The sequence below is a fragment of the Callospermophilus lateralis genome, chromosome 1 (assembly GCF_048772815.1).
Source record: "Callospermophilus lateralis isolate mCalLat2 chromosome 1, mCalLat2.hap1, whole genome shotgun sequence".
NCBI lineage: Eukaryota > Metazoa > Chordata > Mammalia > Rodentia > Sciuridae > Callospermophilus > Callospermophilus lateralis.
Window position 1 is genome coordinate 220032944 of NC_135305.1, and position 16703 is coordinate 220049646.

The 16703-nt window shown below is 49.4% G+C and overlaps 1 protein-coding gene across 3 annotated transcripts; it reads left to right on the forward strand.

Moving 5' to 3' along the window:
* The first annotated feature begins 2519 nt into the window (after window positions 1–2519).
* Window positions 2520–6759, forward strand: LOC143395290 (CD209 antigen-like protein E). Of its 3 annotated transcripts, XM_076850434.2 has the most exons (7): window positions 2550–2598; window positions 3024–3113; window positions 3436–3528; window positions 3922–4073; window positions 4781–4890; window positions 5707–5903; window positions 6317–6759. In XM_076850434.2, exons 1-6 carry the CDS (start codon window positions 2553–2555, stop codon window positions 5855–5857), a joined length of 642 nt encoding a protein of 213 aa, XP_076706549.1. In that variant the 5' UTR covers window positions 2550–2552; the 3' UTR covers window positions 5858–5903; window positions 6317–6759. The 3 variants fall into 3 exon arrangements, with proteins under 3 accessions (XP_076706557.1, XP_076706549.1, XP_076706539.1); XM_076850424.2 differs by having other exon boundaries at window positions 5707–6759; XM_076850442.2 differs by lacking the exon at window positions 3024–3113 and having other exon boundaries at window positions 2520–2598; window positions 5707–6759.
* Window positions 6760–16703: the final 9944 nt, after the last annotated feature.

A 16703-nucleotide genomic window follows, 5' to 3' on the forward strand; every position in this document is an offset into this window, starting at 1 on the left:
CAACTTGGAAAGTTCCTAAGCCATGTAGCAAGACATTGTCTCAAAATAAAAAAATTAAAAAGGACTGGGGATGAGGCTCAGTGGTTGAGCACCCCCGGGTTAAGTTGATAGTAAAAAAAAAAAAAAAAAAAAATCCAAACAAAACAAACATACAAAAAAACCAGAGTAAAAAGTTTGGTTGTGTAGACCAAGAAATGCCAAGGAAAGCAGAAATAAAAGATAAAGAGGAATTTAGTTAATTTCCTTTCAAGGCAGGGAAAGGGAAATTTTTTGTCCTTCAAAAGTGTCATTTTAATTGTGGTAAAATCCAAACGATACAGCATTTTCCATCTACAGAGTTTTTAAAGTGGCAGTTCAGTGGCAGTGAGAACATTTGCAGCCGGGCGCGGTGACGCACACCTGTGATCCCAGTGGCTTGGGAGGCTGAGGCCGTCCAGGGTCACAGGAATAACCACTCCGTTACCTGTTTTCATCATCCCTCAAAGAAAGGATCCTAGCGTTTGCCTTTGTGCACTGGTCTTTTCCACCTCGCAGCAGGTCCCCGCTGCTCACAGGTGGCGTTATCAGAATGGCCTTTCTTTTTGAAGGCTGAGTGATAGTCCACTGCTTCGTGAGCAGACGGCTTCTGGTCATCCATTTCTGGTGGGTTCATTGGACAGGTGGGTTCCTTCCACCTTTTTGCTGAAGCAGATGCCTCTCTGATGAACACAACTGTACAATTATCTCTTTGAATCCTTGCTTTGGATCCTTTTGGTCATATTCCCAGAAGTGGCATCACCGGGCCACATGGAAACTCCTTCAGTGGTGTTTTGAGCACGGCCCTGCTCCGTTCCACGTTCTCGCCAACGGTGACCAAGGCTTCCCATCTCCCTGCACCCTTGGACCATTGGCTATTTGGCTACTCTTGGGTGGTTCTCACCTCTTCATGTGCCCTTGGCCACCTGGGTGTCTACTTGGGCACTCTGTCCCTTTCATAATCGGGGATGTGTTTTTCTGTTGTTAAGATGCACTTTCAGGGCTGGGGATGTGGCTCAAGCGGTGGCGCGCTCGCCTGGCATGTGTGTGGCCCGGGTTCGATCCTCAGCATCACATACAAACAAAGATGTTGTGTCCGCCGATAACTAAAAAATAAATGTTAAAAAATTCTCTCTCTCTCTCTCCCCCTCTCTCACTCTCTTTTTTTTTTTTTTTTTTTTTAAAAAAGATGCACTTTTGCCTATGTCAAAACTCAGTGTGGGGGCTGGGATCGTGGCTCGGTGGTAGTGTGCTCGCCTAGCATGTGGGAGGCACTGGGTTCGAGTCTCAGCATCACCTACAAATAAATAAAATAAAGGTCCATCAACAACTAAAAAATATTTTTAAAAAAGCTCAGTGTGTTCTTTTCTTCTTGTTGAGTTTTAGGAGTTCTGTGTGTTCTCTGGACAGGGGTCCTTCACATGTTTTTCTTTTCATTCTTTTTCCTGATGTGTGCATGTGTGTGTGTGTGTGTGTGTGTGTGTGTGCGCGTGCGCGCGCGCGCGCGTGTTACTTGGGACTGAGCCCAGGTCCTGTGCATACTAGTCAAGCACTCTACCACTGAATGACACCCTTTTAAATTTTATTTTGAGGCAGGGTCTCACCATGTTGCCCAGGCTGGCCCTGAACTTGCCATCCTCCTGCCTCAGTTTCCTGAGCGGCAGGGATTCCGACGGGCACCACCACACTCGGCTTCCCCCTGGGTTCAGTGAGAGTGCTCCTGACATTTCTCATAAGTCTTGCTGTGGGGCTTTGATGGACACCACCATCACATTAGGGACATCTCATTTCTATTTCTAGTTGCCGAAGAATTTTAAAAGTATCAGTCAGGGACTGGGATTGTGGCTCAGTGGCAGAGTGCTTGCCTCACATGTGTGAGACCCTGGGTTCAATCCTCAGCGCCCCATAAAGCCAATCAATCAATAAAAGTATTTTTAAAAGTTTCAATCAGGAATCATGTTGTGTTTTACCTATTTTTTTTTTTCAATCTATTCAAGCACTGGTGTGGGTTTTTTACTTTGAATTTTTAAAGCAGTATGATAATGGATTTTCTGATGAAGTTCATGCATTAAATGCACACACACACACACACACACACACACACAGAGAAGCAATGATGGTTCGGCCCAAGCCCCAAGTCAACTGAAAGCACCCTTAAATGAGGACATCAGCCAACCAAGGCAGCAATGCCTGGGGCCAGAGGGGGCATGTTTCCGGGAGGACGGGAGGCCTGCTGCCCACTCTCACCGTGGGTGAAGAAGGAATAGACGTGGAGCTTTACAAGATGCGGGCTTTGTTAAGGACATCCACAGCTTAGCCGTCCCGAGAGTGGACCGGCTCTCCTGCTCTGGAGGCAGGCCACACAGCCAGCCGCTCCCTGAGATCCCTGTGGTGAGGCCCCTGTGGTGGTGTGTCCCAGGCTCGGCCCCCTCCCCCTGCCCTCTTCCTGTTTCTCTTCTTGACGTACAGTAAATTCAGGGGGTGGGGATAAAGGCTGTGGTGTCATCAGCCCTGGGCACTAAGGGACAGTGGTGCTCATGAGTGACTTCAAGGAAGCCAGGGTGCAGCAGCTGGGTCCTCTGGGTGAGGCTGGGCTGGGAGTCTGGAGGTTGGGAGGGGCTGTAAGGGGCCAGCTCGGGCCCCAGCCTGCCCAGGCTCAGAGAAGGGGCCGATGATGGCCAGCGGCACCAGGTCTTCGGCAGAAGGCTCAGGATGCCGACTGACTTCTGCATTCAATAGCTTGGCAGGTAGAGCTGGGATGGGACCGAGAGGTGGACGGTCCCCCTCACGCGGTTCTGGGACAGTAAGATTAGGACCCTGGATAGTGGGACCTAAAGGAGTGGAATCTGGGACAAGGACTTCAGCCACGCACACAGGCTGGTGTCCACTCCTGCATCCTGGCAGGCAGAGGCTGATCCTCTGGAGTCCTGTGCCCCAGGGAGGCCCAGGCTGTGGCCAGGCTGAGGCAGGGCACTGGACGCTGGAACACCTCTTCCTTCTCTTCCTAGGGTGTCTGGGCCATGGCCACGTCCCCCTGGTCCTGCAGCTGCTCTGCCTCGCCGTCTTAGCTGGGATCCTGGTGGCTGCCCTTGTCCAAGGTCAGGGCAGGCCTTAGGGTGGGGATCCCTTATCCGGGCCCTAGACTGGGGCAGCCAGGTCCCGGATGGACATGGGATCGAAGCTGGCATGGGGTCCTTCAGCAGCTTCCCTGGGGACTGCCTGCCCCCACCTCCCCCATCAGTGCAGGGGAGGGCGAGGAGAACCTGCGAGGGTCCCGGCTCCATGCACCCTTGTGCTTCGGCCTACTCTGGATGCCGCTTTTCTTCGTCTTCAATCAGAACTAAACAACACCTTGGCTCTCAGAAATGATGACCAAACAGTAGGTGTTCAACAGTTGTAGCTTATTTTCTCTTGGCACAGTCTCCAAGGTCCCCAGCTCCCAGGAACAGGAGCAGGAGCTGGCGAAGCAGGAGAAGATGTACCAGGAACTGACCCAGCTGAAGGCAGGAGTTGGTGAGTGACCAGACACTGTGTCTCATGGGGGCCTCAAAGGGTCTGTGCTGTGAGGCTTTGCTTAAATAACCAGCCCTCTCTGAACCTGCTTCCTCATCTCTGAAATGGGAACACAGGATAACAGTGACAGTGGCACTTGGTGCTCACAGGTGGCCGTGCACACAGTAGGCACTCAGGCCAGTCAGTCTCCTGGGCTCTGGAGCCCCTGCTTCTCCCAGGGGAGGAGATAGGACCAGGACTCCTGGGAGCTCCTGGGTGGAAGGGGTCCAGGGAGGGGACAGTCACCCAGGTGCAGGGTCATGCAAGGTCCCTAACTCTCCAAGGCTTGAAGGTGGGCAGACATGGGAACATGGCCTCCCAGCACGGGTCAAGCCTGACCCTCTCCCCCAACAGACCGCCTGTGCCGCCCCTGCCCCTGGGACTGGACGTTCTTCCAAGGACACTGTTACTTCTTCTCCAAGTCCCAGCGGAACTGGCACGACTCCGTCACCGCCTGCCAGGAAGTGGGGGCCCAACTAGTCGTCATCAAAAGCGCTGAGGAGCAGGTGCATGGTGGGCCCCATCCTGGTCCGGGGCAGGCATCTGACCACTGGCCACCTGGGAGGAGACGTTGGTCAGAACAGGGTTTTGTGGAGCAGGGGCTGCTTCCTCCAGTGGAAGGGAGGAGACGGGCATGGACAGGGGGTCCCAGGCAGCTCGCAGGGGACACACAAAGTCTGGTCAAGGGTGAATGCTTGAGGAGCAACAAGGATGTTCAGTGCCCCCACTGGTGCGCTGACCAGGGGTGACAACTTGCTCTCTGGCAGAAGTGCCGTGCTCATGAGTTACACTTGCCGACTTTCCCCATGTAGATATTCCATCACGACTGATTTCAAGCTACCAATGGGCCGTCATTCAAGGCCGAATTGAAAAGAGGTGCTGTGTGTGACCAGGTGTCCCTGTCAGCAGGGACGGTCTGACTCTAGACTTTAACCCCGTCATGAATACATCCATGTAAACGTGCTCAGAACCTGTAGCTAGTGTGTGAGAGGCGAGCCAGCCGCACATTGAGTGTGCATCCAAAACGCATCTGCCCCTGGCATACAGATGAGGGAGGACCCAAACTCCTGAACGCAGGAGGGGGTTCATGGCTTCAATATGCTAGAAGACTGGAGGCCAGACTGCAAGCAGAACTTGCCACGGAGAGATTGGGGAAACACAAGCTGGTAAATAAGTCCAGAGCTTCCTCCTGACTCCTCCTCCCCCCCTCCAGAGCTTCCTGCAGCAGACTTCTGACATCAAAGGCTCTGCCTGGCTGGGGCTCTCAGACCTGAATAAGGAAGGCGCATGGTTCTGGGTGGATGGCTCTCCTCTGTCACTCAAGTAGGTCCTGGGGAATCTCCCTGGAGAGCAGGGTGATGCTCTGAAGCTCTGGCTTGAGCTATACCTGGGGTTCCCACTCCCTGGCCCCTAGGCCTGAGAGTCTGTGACACTCACTGAGTTGAGGAAGCTGGTCTTCATCCTCCTGTGCCGAGAGAGGGCCACTGGGTGAAATTCCACCACCAGAGCTGCAGGAGGAGCTCGGAGCCTGGGTGGGTGACTGAAAACGGAGAGTGTTACTAGAAAATCTGAGGGATAGCAAGACCAAGGGCACAGAAGACAATTCCACTGAGAAGATAGCTTGGGATTCTCATGGATCTCAAAAGAAGGAACCAACTTCAATCCATGGCAGCCCCCTGGGGAAGGGCAGGGCTGGGCAGCGGGTGGAGGCGCCGTGGGCGAGGGCCTGCATTTGGTGTCCACGGAAGGATTAAATGAGGCAGAGTTTAAGAAGCTCGCGCAAGAATGGCTAGCTTGAGTCTTTTCAGTGGGCTCTGGGCTGGAGGTGCTGGCCCTAGATGCCTGGTACTTAGCCCTGGGGAGGTGTAGAGTGGCCCAGAATCCCCCAAGCAAGGTGGCTGGGGTGTGAAGTCTAGGCTGGTTGGTTGCATGTGACAGTCACACCCTTAGCAGGAGGATTCCTCTCATGGGGGCCAACAAGGGGGGCAGGGTCCAAGGTCGAGTGACTCACTGGGTGTCCGGAACCAGGCTTGTCTGCTACAGGCTTGTAGGACAGATGTGAGAGCATCACATGTCCTGGAGCAGAGACAGCGCACGGAGGGGGCTGGGTGGAGGCTCACCACGTGGATGGTTTTGCAGCCTCACGAGATACTGGATGCCAGGGCAGCCCAACAACCGTGGCGGACAGGACTGTGTGGAAGTGCGAAGCAGTGGCTGGAAGGACTCCAAATGTGATTACAAGAAATTCTGGGTGTGCAAAAGATTGGCAGCTTCCTGCTCCACTGAGTGACTGCTGGTTCCTCCGCGCCACGCCTGCCTCCTGAACGGCCCTACAGGTCTCAGAACTCCACCCGGGTTTATGCCAAGTCCTTCCCCTGCCTATGGACATCGAGGTGTTAATACAAGCTCTGGGACTCTTCTCTGGGATGCCTCAATCCCTGTGGGGCTGAGTCCACGGTGGGGGGGGTGACATGGGCCCTCCCCCCTGGGCCTCTAGGTTGCCCCTGGCTTTAAGGGGTGGTTGGGTCTCACCTTTGCAGTTCCATCCAGTGCCCAGGAGGGGGGCCCATTCTCACAGGTGTGGGCTGGGTGTGTTCCACTAATCTACTCCGTCTTCCCCGCTGAGACCAGAGGGTTTGCATGACCATGTGTAGCTGCTGCCATGTCCCCCAGGGCCTATCCCACCCCTGCATGACTTTCCTCCATCTGCTCAACTTCCATGACCCTCCCCTGCAACCCGTTTGCCCAGGGCCCTCTCCTGGTTGCCGTCGCTCACCCTGGAGGCTGGAAGCATGAAGGAATTCATTCCCCCAGTCAATCAAGGACTGTCAGGAGCTGCGGCATGAACACCCAGCCCTGCCTCCCTGGGTGACCCTGGTGGACCCTGAAGTTTGCCTGCCAGCTCTCTTCAGGGAGGGACACGCTGGCCCAGCTGCTGGGAGTTCCTTGGAGGCCGCTGACACCTCTCAGCCTCTTCCAGTCTAGACCCTACTGCAGGGAGCTGCCTTCTCCAAGGTCGGGCTCCTTCCTGGTGCAGCCCAGATGGGTACAGGCCCGTGAAGATCTGTCCACGTTGGGTCCACATGGGGCACCCCTGAAGGACCATGCAGGTTCCAGAGCTCCCCACGGAGTCCTCTGTGGCTGCTGTCAGACCTCCTCTGCTGGACCGTCCCCCTCCCTGCTCCTATTCCCTTCCAGTGGCATAATAAAAATATCTTTTTGGTCTATGTCTGGATTCCTGAGTGGCAGGGGTGGCTTTTTAAAATTCCTAGTGAGCCTCTGGGCGCCCACTTGAATTCAGGCTAATGAGGTGTTTGATGGTAGGACTTGGACGCCTCCACATGGGAGGGGTCACCAGGAAAATCAGAGGATTTTAGAGGGTCGCAACTTCCAGCCCCATCCACCAATTAAATGAGACAGAGTTTAAGAAGCTCGGGAAAGCATGGCTAGCTTGAGTCTTTTCAGTGGGCTCTGGGCTGGAGGTGCCTGGTACTTAGCCCTGGGGAGGTGTACAGTGGCCCAGAGTGCCAGAGTCCCCCGAACAGGGGCTGGAGATTGAGCTGTATGAAAAGTCTGGTAACGGTGGGGTTTGGTGAGTGCCAGGCTGGTGAGCAGGAGAGGGTCCCAGGTGCTGCCCACTAGGAGAGAGCGTCCCACCGCCATACTCTTTCCCTCCATCCGGGCATCTCTTCCATCTGGCTGAGTAGTATTCTTTATAACAGCCCAGTGAATGCAAGCATGTATTTTTCTGAGATTCTGTGAGCCATCTGGGAAACCACCGCCCCTGGGAGTGGGTTCTGGGAGCCCCTGATTCATGGTTGGCCTGGCTGAAGCGTGGCTCCCCTAGGCACCCCTCTTGCAGAAGACATCTGGGCTCGTCTTGTGGAACTGAGATTTCTAACTTGTGTAATCCAGCTCCAGGAAGCTGGAGTGAGAAGTGGAAAACGACTTGGTGTAAAAGTAACTCCATAGACTTCCCCTTCCTCCTGCTGGGACTGACCGCAAGGATGTCCCTTCATAAATAACTCGAAGGCTGAATCCTATCTCAGTAAATCGACCTTCAACAGTGGGGCTAACTCAGAGACTCTCTCCATACACCTCCCAGAGGCACATGGGGCTGAGTCCCAGCTGCCCACGACAGTCATATGCCTGTCAACCCCCCCTGTGTCTGTTCCCCTCCTTCCTTCCCCTCCCTGTCCCTCTTTTCTTCCCGCTCCTCTACTGCTTCTCTTGGAATCACCTCCCAGCTAAACTGTGGATATCCAAATACTTGTCTCAGGCTCTGTTTCTGGAGAAACCTGAACCAAGTCTACAATATGTCTTGGTATCTGCCCGACGTGCTTCTTCTCTATTAAAATACTTTTTTTCTTCTCTTGTGCGATTTCTCTTTTGGATGACCTTTAAATGACTATAGCTCTTTAGGTTTTAATTAATCTTTTGAGTCAGCCATCCGTGCCCGTGGGACCAAAACATGTCAACCTCTCCAGTGAAAACTCAGTGCCCTCCCTCCCCATGTTCTGATCTCACAAGGTCTTCTCCCTGTTCTTTATGATATTCCAAATAATCCACTTGCCACGTTGGCTTCAAACTCTACCTGCAGTACTCTATAGAACTTTGAAAATCTATTTGTGAATAAATGGAGCACAGGGAATTGTTGGGACACTGAATCTTCTCTGTGATACTGTACTGGTGGAGGCGTCCCCTACAGGATTGTCCAAACCTATAGAACATACAGCACAAGTCAGCCCAAATGCAAACTGTGGACTTTGAGTGGCAATAACATGTGCATATTGTTCCACCTGCTACAAAAACATCTAGGCCTGGTAGGGGCTTTGACAATGGAGGAGGCTGTGCTTTTGTGGGGGTGGGAAGTGAATGGGAAATCCCCCCACCCTCTGCGTAATTTCGCTGTAAATCTAAACTTTTGCTGTGAATCTAAATACTAAAGTCCATTTTTTAAAATCTGTTCTTTCTTACAGAATGATTTCAATTAATAAATGAAATAAAGAACAAAGGAAATACGGGATTATCCTTAGAATTCTCATCAATAACTGCTGTAGAAAGATCTTGAGACAGATGTTCTAATTAATGGGGGAGAATGTTACAAGAAACAGGACATTTGCACAACCTCAGTGAACTCATTTCCCTCAATGCTTATTAACAACCACTGAGGTCTTAACACATGTTCACACATCTACTCCTTCTTGGAAATCAGTTCTCCCTGTGAGGGCAGCTGGACATGGTGACTCATTTTCAAGGAAGAGAGCAGCAGCAAATGGCTTTTAGAGACATTTTCCTTAATTGTTGCTCTAAATAAAATATCGAAGATTTTGTTTTTGTTGGAGAAGGACAAGTTTTGTAGATCCCCAAGGCATGGTGATATCTGATAGATACCTGTAGACATATATATATATATATATATCCTCCAAAGAACCAGATTTTCTCCTTCAGGAACAATATCAATACCATTGAAGATGCATCAAAAAGCATGGAATGGGTGAGGGGGAGGGAATAGAGACTCTATCATGGAGAAACCTGGCATTTACCACCTTTACTAAGATCACCAGTGACAAGTCATGATCATGGACATCATGTATTTCCCTCCTGGACCCACCAATATCGTGTGAAAGAAGGGCACATTACCTTTGTGGTACTTTCCCCCTAAACCCATAACCTCAATCTAATTATGAAAGTTCAAATCAAAGACCATTCAATGCAAAATGCCTGATTGTTACTCTTCAAAACTTTCCACTTCATGAAAGACAAGAGAAGACAGGTGTATCCATCCATTTTCTGCTCCTATAATAAAATAGCTGAGATTGGGAACTTCATGAAGAAAAACAGTTTGTTTAGCTCAGTTTGGGGGCTGACAGTCCAAGGCCACGCAACCCCATCAGTTCAGCTTCTTGTCCAGGACCCTCTTGGCTGTGATACAACATGGCAGATGGCGTCGTGGAGAAAGCAGAAAAGGAGATCATGTATGAGACAGGAAACCAGAGAGTACGGAAGGGCCAGGCTTTCTTTCTTTTTTATTTTTATTTTTTTTATCTTTTATTGATTTTATTATTTTTAAAAATACACAACAGCAGTGGAATTCATTACAATTCTTATTACATATAGAGTATAATTTTTCATATCTCCACTTATAAAGTTTGTTCATGCCAATTTATGCCTTTATACATGTGCTTTCTTTTTTGCATTATAATACTTAATTAGGCTTAATCAGGCTTCCGCTTCTGATAAAAATTCACTTTCCAGAGAACCATCTCACTTCATGACATTGGCATTAATCCTTTGTAAAAAATGATGTCCCCATAACCTAACCACCTCCCACTAAACCCCACCCCTTAAAGGTCCCATCACATCTCACACTACATCACAAAGATGAGACCAAGCTTCCCACCAATGAACTTCAGGGGACACACTCAAACCAATCACTAAATCACAGCAGCAGGAACCTGTCACAGTCTGGAGGCAATCAAGAAGACAAAGTGACTGTTATGGGCTGAACGGTGCCTCCAACCCAATGCCTATGTTGCTGGGCATGGTGGTTCACATTTGGAACCCCAGCAACTCTGGAGGCTGAAGCAGCAGGATCACAAGTTTGAGACCCACCTGGGGAACTTAGCAAGACTTTAACTCAAAATTCAAATAGGGCTTAGAATGTTATTCAGTGGTAGAGCTCCCTGGGTTCAACCCCCAGGGTTGAACTGAAAAAAAAAAAATCATGGGTTGATGTCCTAACCTCTTAGTACCTCAGAATGTGACCGTATTTGGCAATGAGGTCTTTACAAGGGCAATAAAGTGTCAATGCAATGCCTGATTATTACTCTTCAAAACTTTCCACTTCATGAAAGACAAGAGAAGACAGGTGTATCCATCAATATGACTGTGTCCTTATGTCAGAGAGAAGGTGGCATCTACAAGCCAAGGAGAGACACAAACAAGAGACCCTTCCCCTTACAGCCCAGAAGGAACCAACCATGCTGTGCTAGCTAGCTTTCTGTTACTGTAACACATAACTGAGAGAAATCCATGTCCAACGAGGAAAGGTTTGTTTCAGCTCACAGTTTTGGAGGCTTCAGTCCTTGATCCATGGGCCCCATCCCTACGGCCTGTGGTGAGGCAGCACGTCATGGTAGCAGCCATGGCCAGACTGCTCACCTCAGAGCTGGGACACGAGAAAGAAAGGAGGGAATGAGGCCCCACATCCCTTCCGAGGGTGTCCACACAGTGATCTGAAGACCTCTCGCTGGGTCCCACCCTTAAAGTTTCCACCACCTCCCAGGAGGACCAAGCTGGAGACACACTAGTCTTTGGGGGGACATTTTGGATCCAAATTATAACATCTGCTCATATTGATCCTGGGCTTTGGGCCTCCAAAACTGTGAGCGAGTAAGCTTCTCTGGCTGAAGCTGCATTCGTCACAGCAGCCCTGGCGAACTCGGACGCCGACCACAGGCAGTGTGGGATGCCGGGTGGGGATGATGGAGCGAGCAGAGAGGGGGCACCGGTGGGAACACTGGTAAAATCCAAATGAGGCCTGCAGTTTAGCCAATGGTGGATTAATGCCAATATTAATTTCTTCATTTCGACAAGTGTATAATGATGATACATGATATTAGCATTAGCAGAAGCTGGGTAAAGAATACACAGAACTCTCGACTGTCTTTGCAACTCATCGTGAATCTATATCAAAATAAGAATTTGCAAGAGGCTTGGGGTGCAGCCTGGTGGTCGAGCGCTTGCCTAGTGTGTGTGGGGTGCTGGGTTTCACTTCCACTATCAAAAAAAAAAAAGTTTGAAAAAGACTCAAAAACACTGCTTAGAATTTCATTGATTTAAGGTTCCTAGAGAAATCCATAAAGACAGAGGGTTATAATCATGGCACCAGGAACTAGGAAGTGAGAATGGAGGGTTGGTGTTTACTGGACAGTCTCAATTTGGGAATAGTGGGTGGTGATGGTTTCACAAACATATGAACGGATTTATTTATGAATTTCCTTCTTTTCTTTTTTTCAGTGCTACGAGGGCCTTGCACATGCAAGGTGAATGTTCCATCACTGAGCTGCTCACCAACCCCATACTCTTTTTTGGGGGGGTGGGGGGTCCCAGGGATTGAACTCAGGGTCACTCAACCACTGAACCACATCCCCAGCCCTATTTTATATTTTATTTAGAGACAGGGTCTTGCTGAGTTGCTTAGCACCTCATCATTGCTGAGGCTGACTTTGAACTCGTGATCCTCCTGCCTCAGCCTCCCCAGCTGCTGGGCCACTACACCTGGCCCAACCCCATATTCTTCTTTTTATTTTTTTTTTAAGAGAGAGAGAGAGAGAGAGAGAGAGAGAGAATTTTTTTAATATTTATTTTTTAGTCTTTCGGCGGACACAACATCTTTGTCTGTATGTGGTGCTGAGGGTCAAACCCCGGCCGCACACATACCAGGCGAGCGCACTACCGCTTGAGCCACACCCCCAGCCCCCCCAGCCCCATATTCTTCACGTAGTTTTTCTTCAGCATCCAAGAGTATTTCCTATTTGGCGAAGGGGCTTTGGTTTCTCTTTCCTTTGCAGATGCTAATTGCTAGAACATGAGAAACTTGTCTTTTTAAAGGTTAATCTTGCCACAATCTTTAATTAGTCCAGAGGTTAAATCCTTAGCAATTTCTAGATAAATGATCCCAGCTTTGATGGACTGTCAACTTTCCTTTCTGCTTTCCAATATTTATTTTCTTATTGCATTGGCAGAAAGCAAGAGAAGCATCTTTATTTTGTTCTTGTTTTTACCAAAATATTTTTCTCATTTAAAGTCATGCAGTACATTGGGCGAAAAGCATTGTTAGGCTCTTTTGCCAGTGTACAGATATCATAGAGGATGCTCCTACAAACTGAGATGGCTGTGATGTCATGGGTGGTACGGTCTCCTGCAATCTGTGTGGCCCGTCACCGATGGAAACATGGTTACCTGGCGTGTGACCTTGTGGAGATGTTCGGTAGGTGCCAATTGCCCTATCAAAGCACCGCATACTGTGTGGTTTAACGCCACAGAAGTGTGCTGTCTCACAGTTCTGGAGGTCACATCTGAAACAAGACAGAGTTCCCACAAGACAGAGTTCCCTCTGAAACATGGAGGGGACCCTTCTTGCCTGTTGCCAGCTTCTGGTGGCGGACGGTGAGCCCTGGCTTCTTCCCTCCTGTGCCAGCACAACACTTTATCTGTGTCTCTTCTCTTGGTTGAAGGACAGGGGCTTATGGGATTCGAGCTTGTCCTAACCTCACCAGAACTTGATTACATCTGTGAAGACCCATTTCCAAATAAGGTCCCATTTGCAGGTACCCTGGATTAGGGCTTTAACTTATCTTTTGTGGGGGACACAAACCAACCCCCCTCCCCAACTCAGTGGGCATCTTTTTTTTTTTTTTTTCATTCGTTTGTTTGTTCTTGATTTTTACCAATGATGGTTCTCATGTTATCATTAAGTCAAACCATTTCTGCAGATCCCTGGAAATTGCCTTTAAGGAAATCACCTCCTGTGTTTGCTCAGCATTCGTTTTCTTGTGTTTATCTTCTTTTTAATGAAAAAATGAGCATTGAATCGATCTATCTCAAAATGTGGAAGAGACAAAAACAAGATCCGGAAGGATACAGACCACGTGGGAACGTGTTTACTTAGCTTCCAAATGGACAAAACAATCCAAAATATCATCCAAGGGTGCATGCACAGTTAAAGTGTTCTTTAATGTGATAAACATCGAGCTTGGGGGGGAAGTAGCCTTGGGGAAGGAAATGGGAATGAGACCAGAGACGGACTGGAAGTCCTAGAAGAAGACTCACACTATATTTGTCATATTTACTTTTAAAAGGATCTGAAACATGCAATGGTGTCAAAACAGGAATACAGCGGAGTGGAAGGCAGGCACATTGGGTTCTGCAGACCTCTTGACACACTCATTTTTTCATCATAATAATCAAAGTCAATATTAAGAGCTATAAGCGGGGCTGAGTTGTGGCTCAGTGGTTGAGCATTTGCCTAGTACATGTGAGGTACCGGGTTGGATTCTAAGCACCATGTGAAAAAATAAACAATTTTTTTTTTTTCTAAAAAAGCCACCACCAAGCCGGGCACGGTGGTGCACACCTGTAATCCCAGCGGCTTGGAAGGCTGAGGCAGGAGGATCGTAAGTTCAAAGCCAGCCTCAGCAAAGGTGAGGCACTAAGCAACTCAGTGAGACCCTGTCTCTAAATAAAATACAGAATAGGGCTGGGATGTGGCTCAGTGGTGGAGCGCCCCTGATTTCAATCCCCAGTACTACCCCCATCCCTGCAAAAAGAGCCATAACCAAAGCATAATGCATCCTTTGCACTGAAATGGGTTCCTGGGTCATAGGAGCCTCCTCTCTCTAAAAAGAACGGACACCCTAGAGTGGCCCTGGCTTGAGGCTGGATCAGGTGGCCTTTACCTTCTTTCTCCTCTACTCCAAACCCTTTGTCCTTGCCACTCGAGTCTTTGACCCAGCACCAGCTGCTCCCCAAACTCAAAATCCTGCCCCTGGACTATCTCACTTCTTCCCGAGTCCTGTTCCTTCACTCTTCCAATCTGTGCACGTGCTGATGTCATCCTGGGAATCTCCCCTCCCCACCCTTTCCAGAATGGCCGACTGCTCCGGGCGTCCCCTCCTCCCAGAAACCCTCTGCGATCCTTCAGGTACTCTCAGGAGTGGCCGCCGGTCCTCGTGATTCCCTGTGATTCCCAACGTGAGCTCCACTGTCTTGAAATTCCCTGGTCACGTGTTTCCCACCATGACACCCAGAAAAGGGTTTCCCTTCCCTGTTTTGGGGCAGAAGTAAAGGTGAGGGGTCTGTGGCCAGCCTCGTACCTGGGACCTCCCTTCCCCTGCAGCAAGTCCTGGGCAGGGGGCCGGGGATGGGCAGCTTTGGGTTTTGTGGAGCAGCAGGGAAGCTCCACGGAGCTGCTCAAGGCTACGTCGGCTCTAGGCATAAATCAGAGACCCACCTTCCTGCCCTGCTCCCCTCGACCATGTACCTGTCCTTGAAGGCACCCTTCCAATGGGATCCCTTTCAGGAAACATCTGCTGACCCCCCCCCCCCACATGAATGAGTTGGTTCTCCTCCAAAACAACTAATGAAACAATCCCATCCGGATCCTTTCCTAAGAACACATTTTGATGGTTGCCTTGGACAGAAATTTTGCAATCTTTCTTTTTTTTTTTTTTTAATTTCCTCTAACTAAGCGCCACTTGGGGTGTGCCTTTCCAGAAAGTTCTGCCACATAGTCATGTCTTGCTGGTAAGTCAGCTGTCAGCACCTGTTGACACGGTTCCTTTTTCTGATGATGGAGGCAAAAGGAGTCTTACATCTCAGAAGGAGAAGACTTCTAGGAAGAGGAGCAATGTCCTCTCGTGTTCCTGAATGTCTTTGCGCAGACCTGCCGTGGCTAAGCGTTGCTGACCTGTAATGTTGAGTCCTGCACCCTACAGATGCTCTCTGATTGGTTACACAGACTGCAACTTACACATACGTGGTTCATACATACATACCATGTACCCTCAGCCCAGTGGTAGAAAAATCTGATACTGTGTTTCTGGAACATTCTATGTGAACTTGGTCCCACATGTCCTTCCCCAGATTCTGTTGAACAGTTCCTTGTCCATCTCCAGGTGTCTGACCCTCTTCCCTGCAGTAACAAAACGAGGACCTGTGTTTATCAAGTCTGGACCCCGGTCTGAATGTTGTGCCTAAGCCTATATGTTAGAATCATGCTCCCTTCCCCACCCTCCTGTGTCCTTTGTCATCTGCTTTAAAAAAAGAATCTGGGCTGGGATTGTGGCTCAGCGGTAGAGCGCTCGCCCAGCCCGGGCAGGAATCGGGGTCGATCCTCAGCATCACGTAGAAATAAAGGCATTGTGTTGTGTCCATCTACACCTAAAAAATAAATATTTAAAAAGAAAGAAAGAAAGAATCCTCCTATCTCTTCATTTTATGTGACCATGAATGCTTCTCTCATTCCTTTCTGGAAGGAAGTAAGAAAACTATCAAATTTTTTTAAAAATTGGCGGGGGGGAGCGGTGCTGGGGATGGAACCCAGGGTTTCATGTGTTCTAGGAAAGCACTCCACCTCAACCCTTGAGTTCACTTTTTAAATGAAGTGTGAATAACGTTAATTATTTCTAAAGCCTGTTAAGAAGTGAGGGTGCATACACATATCCCCAAGAGGGCTGGAATCTAGTAAATGCAATGGTATCAAGTAAACTTAGCTTCCCAGCCAGGTCTCCTGGCCACCTCCCCACTGCCCAATCCTCCAAGCCCTTAATTCTGTTGAGGTTTGGTTCTTTTATCTCTTATAACACTTGTGATTTTTTTAATATATGTTTTTAGGGTTCTCACTCTGGGCATGATGGACAGTTGGAGCAGGATCACCCTTTGCCATGGGACAGAGGCTGTCCTGTGCATTGTAGGGTTTTGAGCAGCATCTCTGTCCTCTACCCACGAATGTCAATCACACACACACACACACACACACACACACACACACACTCACACACACATCAAATTCTAACAACCAGAAATGTCTCCAGACATTGCCAAATATCCACCGAGAGGCACACTTACCCTTCGGTAAGCACACTCCTCTATAAAATGTGCTTTTAAACTGCTGTCTATTTAGTATAGGGTCTATCCCCTGACCACCCCACTGAATTTGAGTACCAAGAACAAAGAAATCTGCTCCTTGATGTACCCAATACTCAGAGTATGTTTCATAGTAAGGGTTCGATATTTACTGGAAAAATGCACAATAATTAGTGGGATTTTTTTTTTTTTTTTTTTTTTTTTTTTTTTTTAGGAGTTGGGGACAGAGTCTTGCTAGGTTGCCCAGGCTGGCCCCAAGCTCCTGGGCTCTGGAGATGCTCCTGCCTCAGCCTCCCTGGTTGCCGGGTCTGTCGGTGTGCACCACCACACCTGGCTCATTTGGTGTTTTTCTCGCACCTGAGATGGCGCTGGGTCTGTCATGCATGACCTCACTTCTTTATCCTTCTTTGAGGGAGGCCCTGTTATTGCCCCTCCTATTCACAGAGGGAAAACTGAGGCTTCTAGAAGCTACATCTGCATACAAC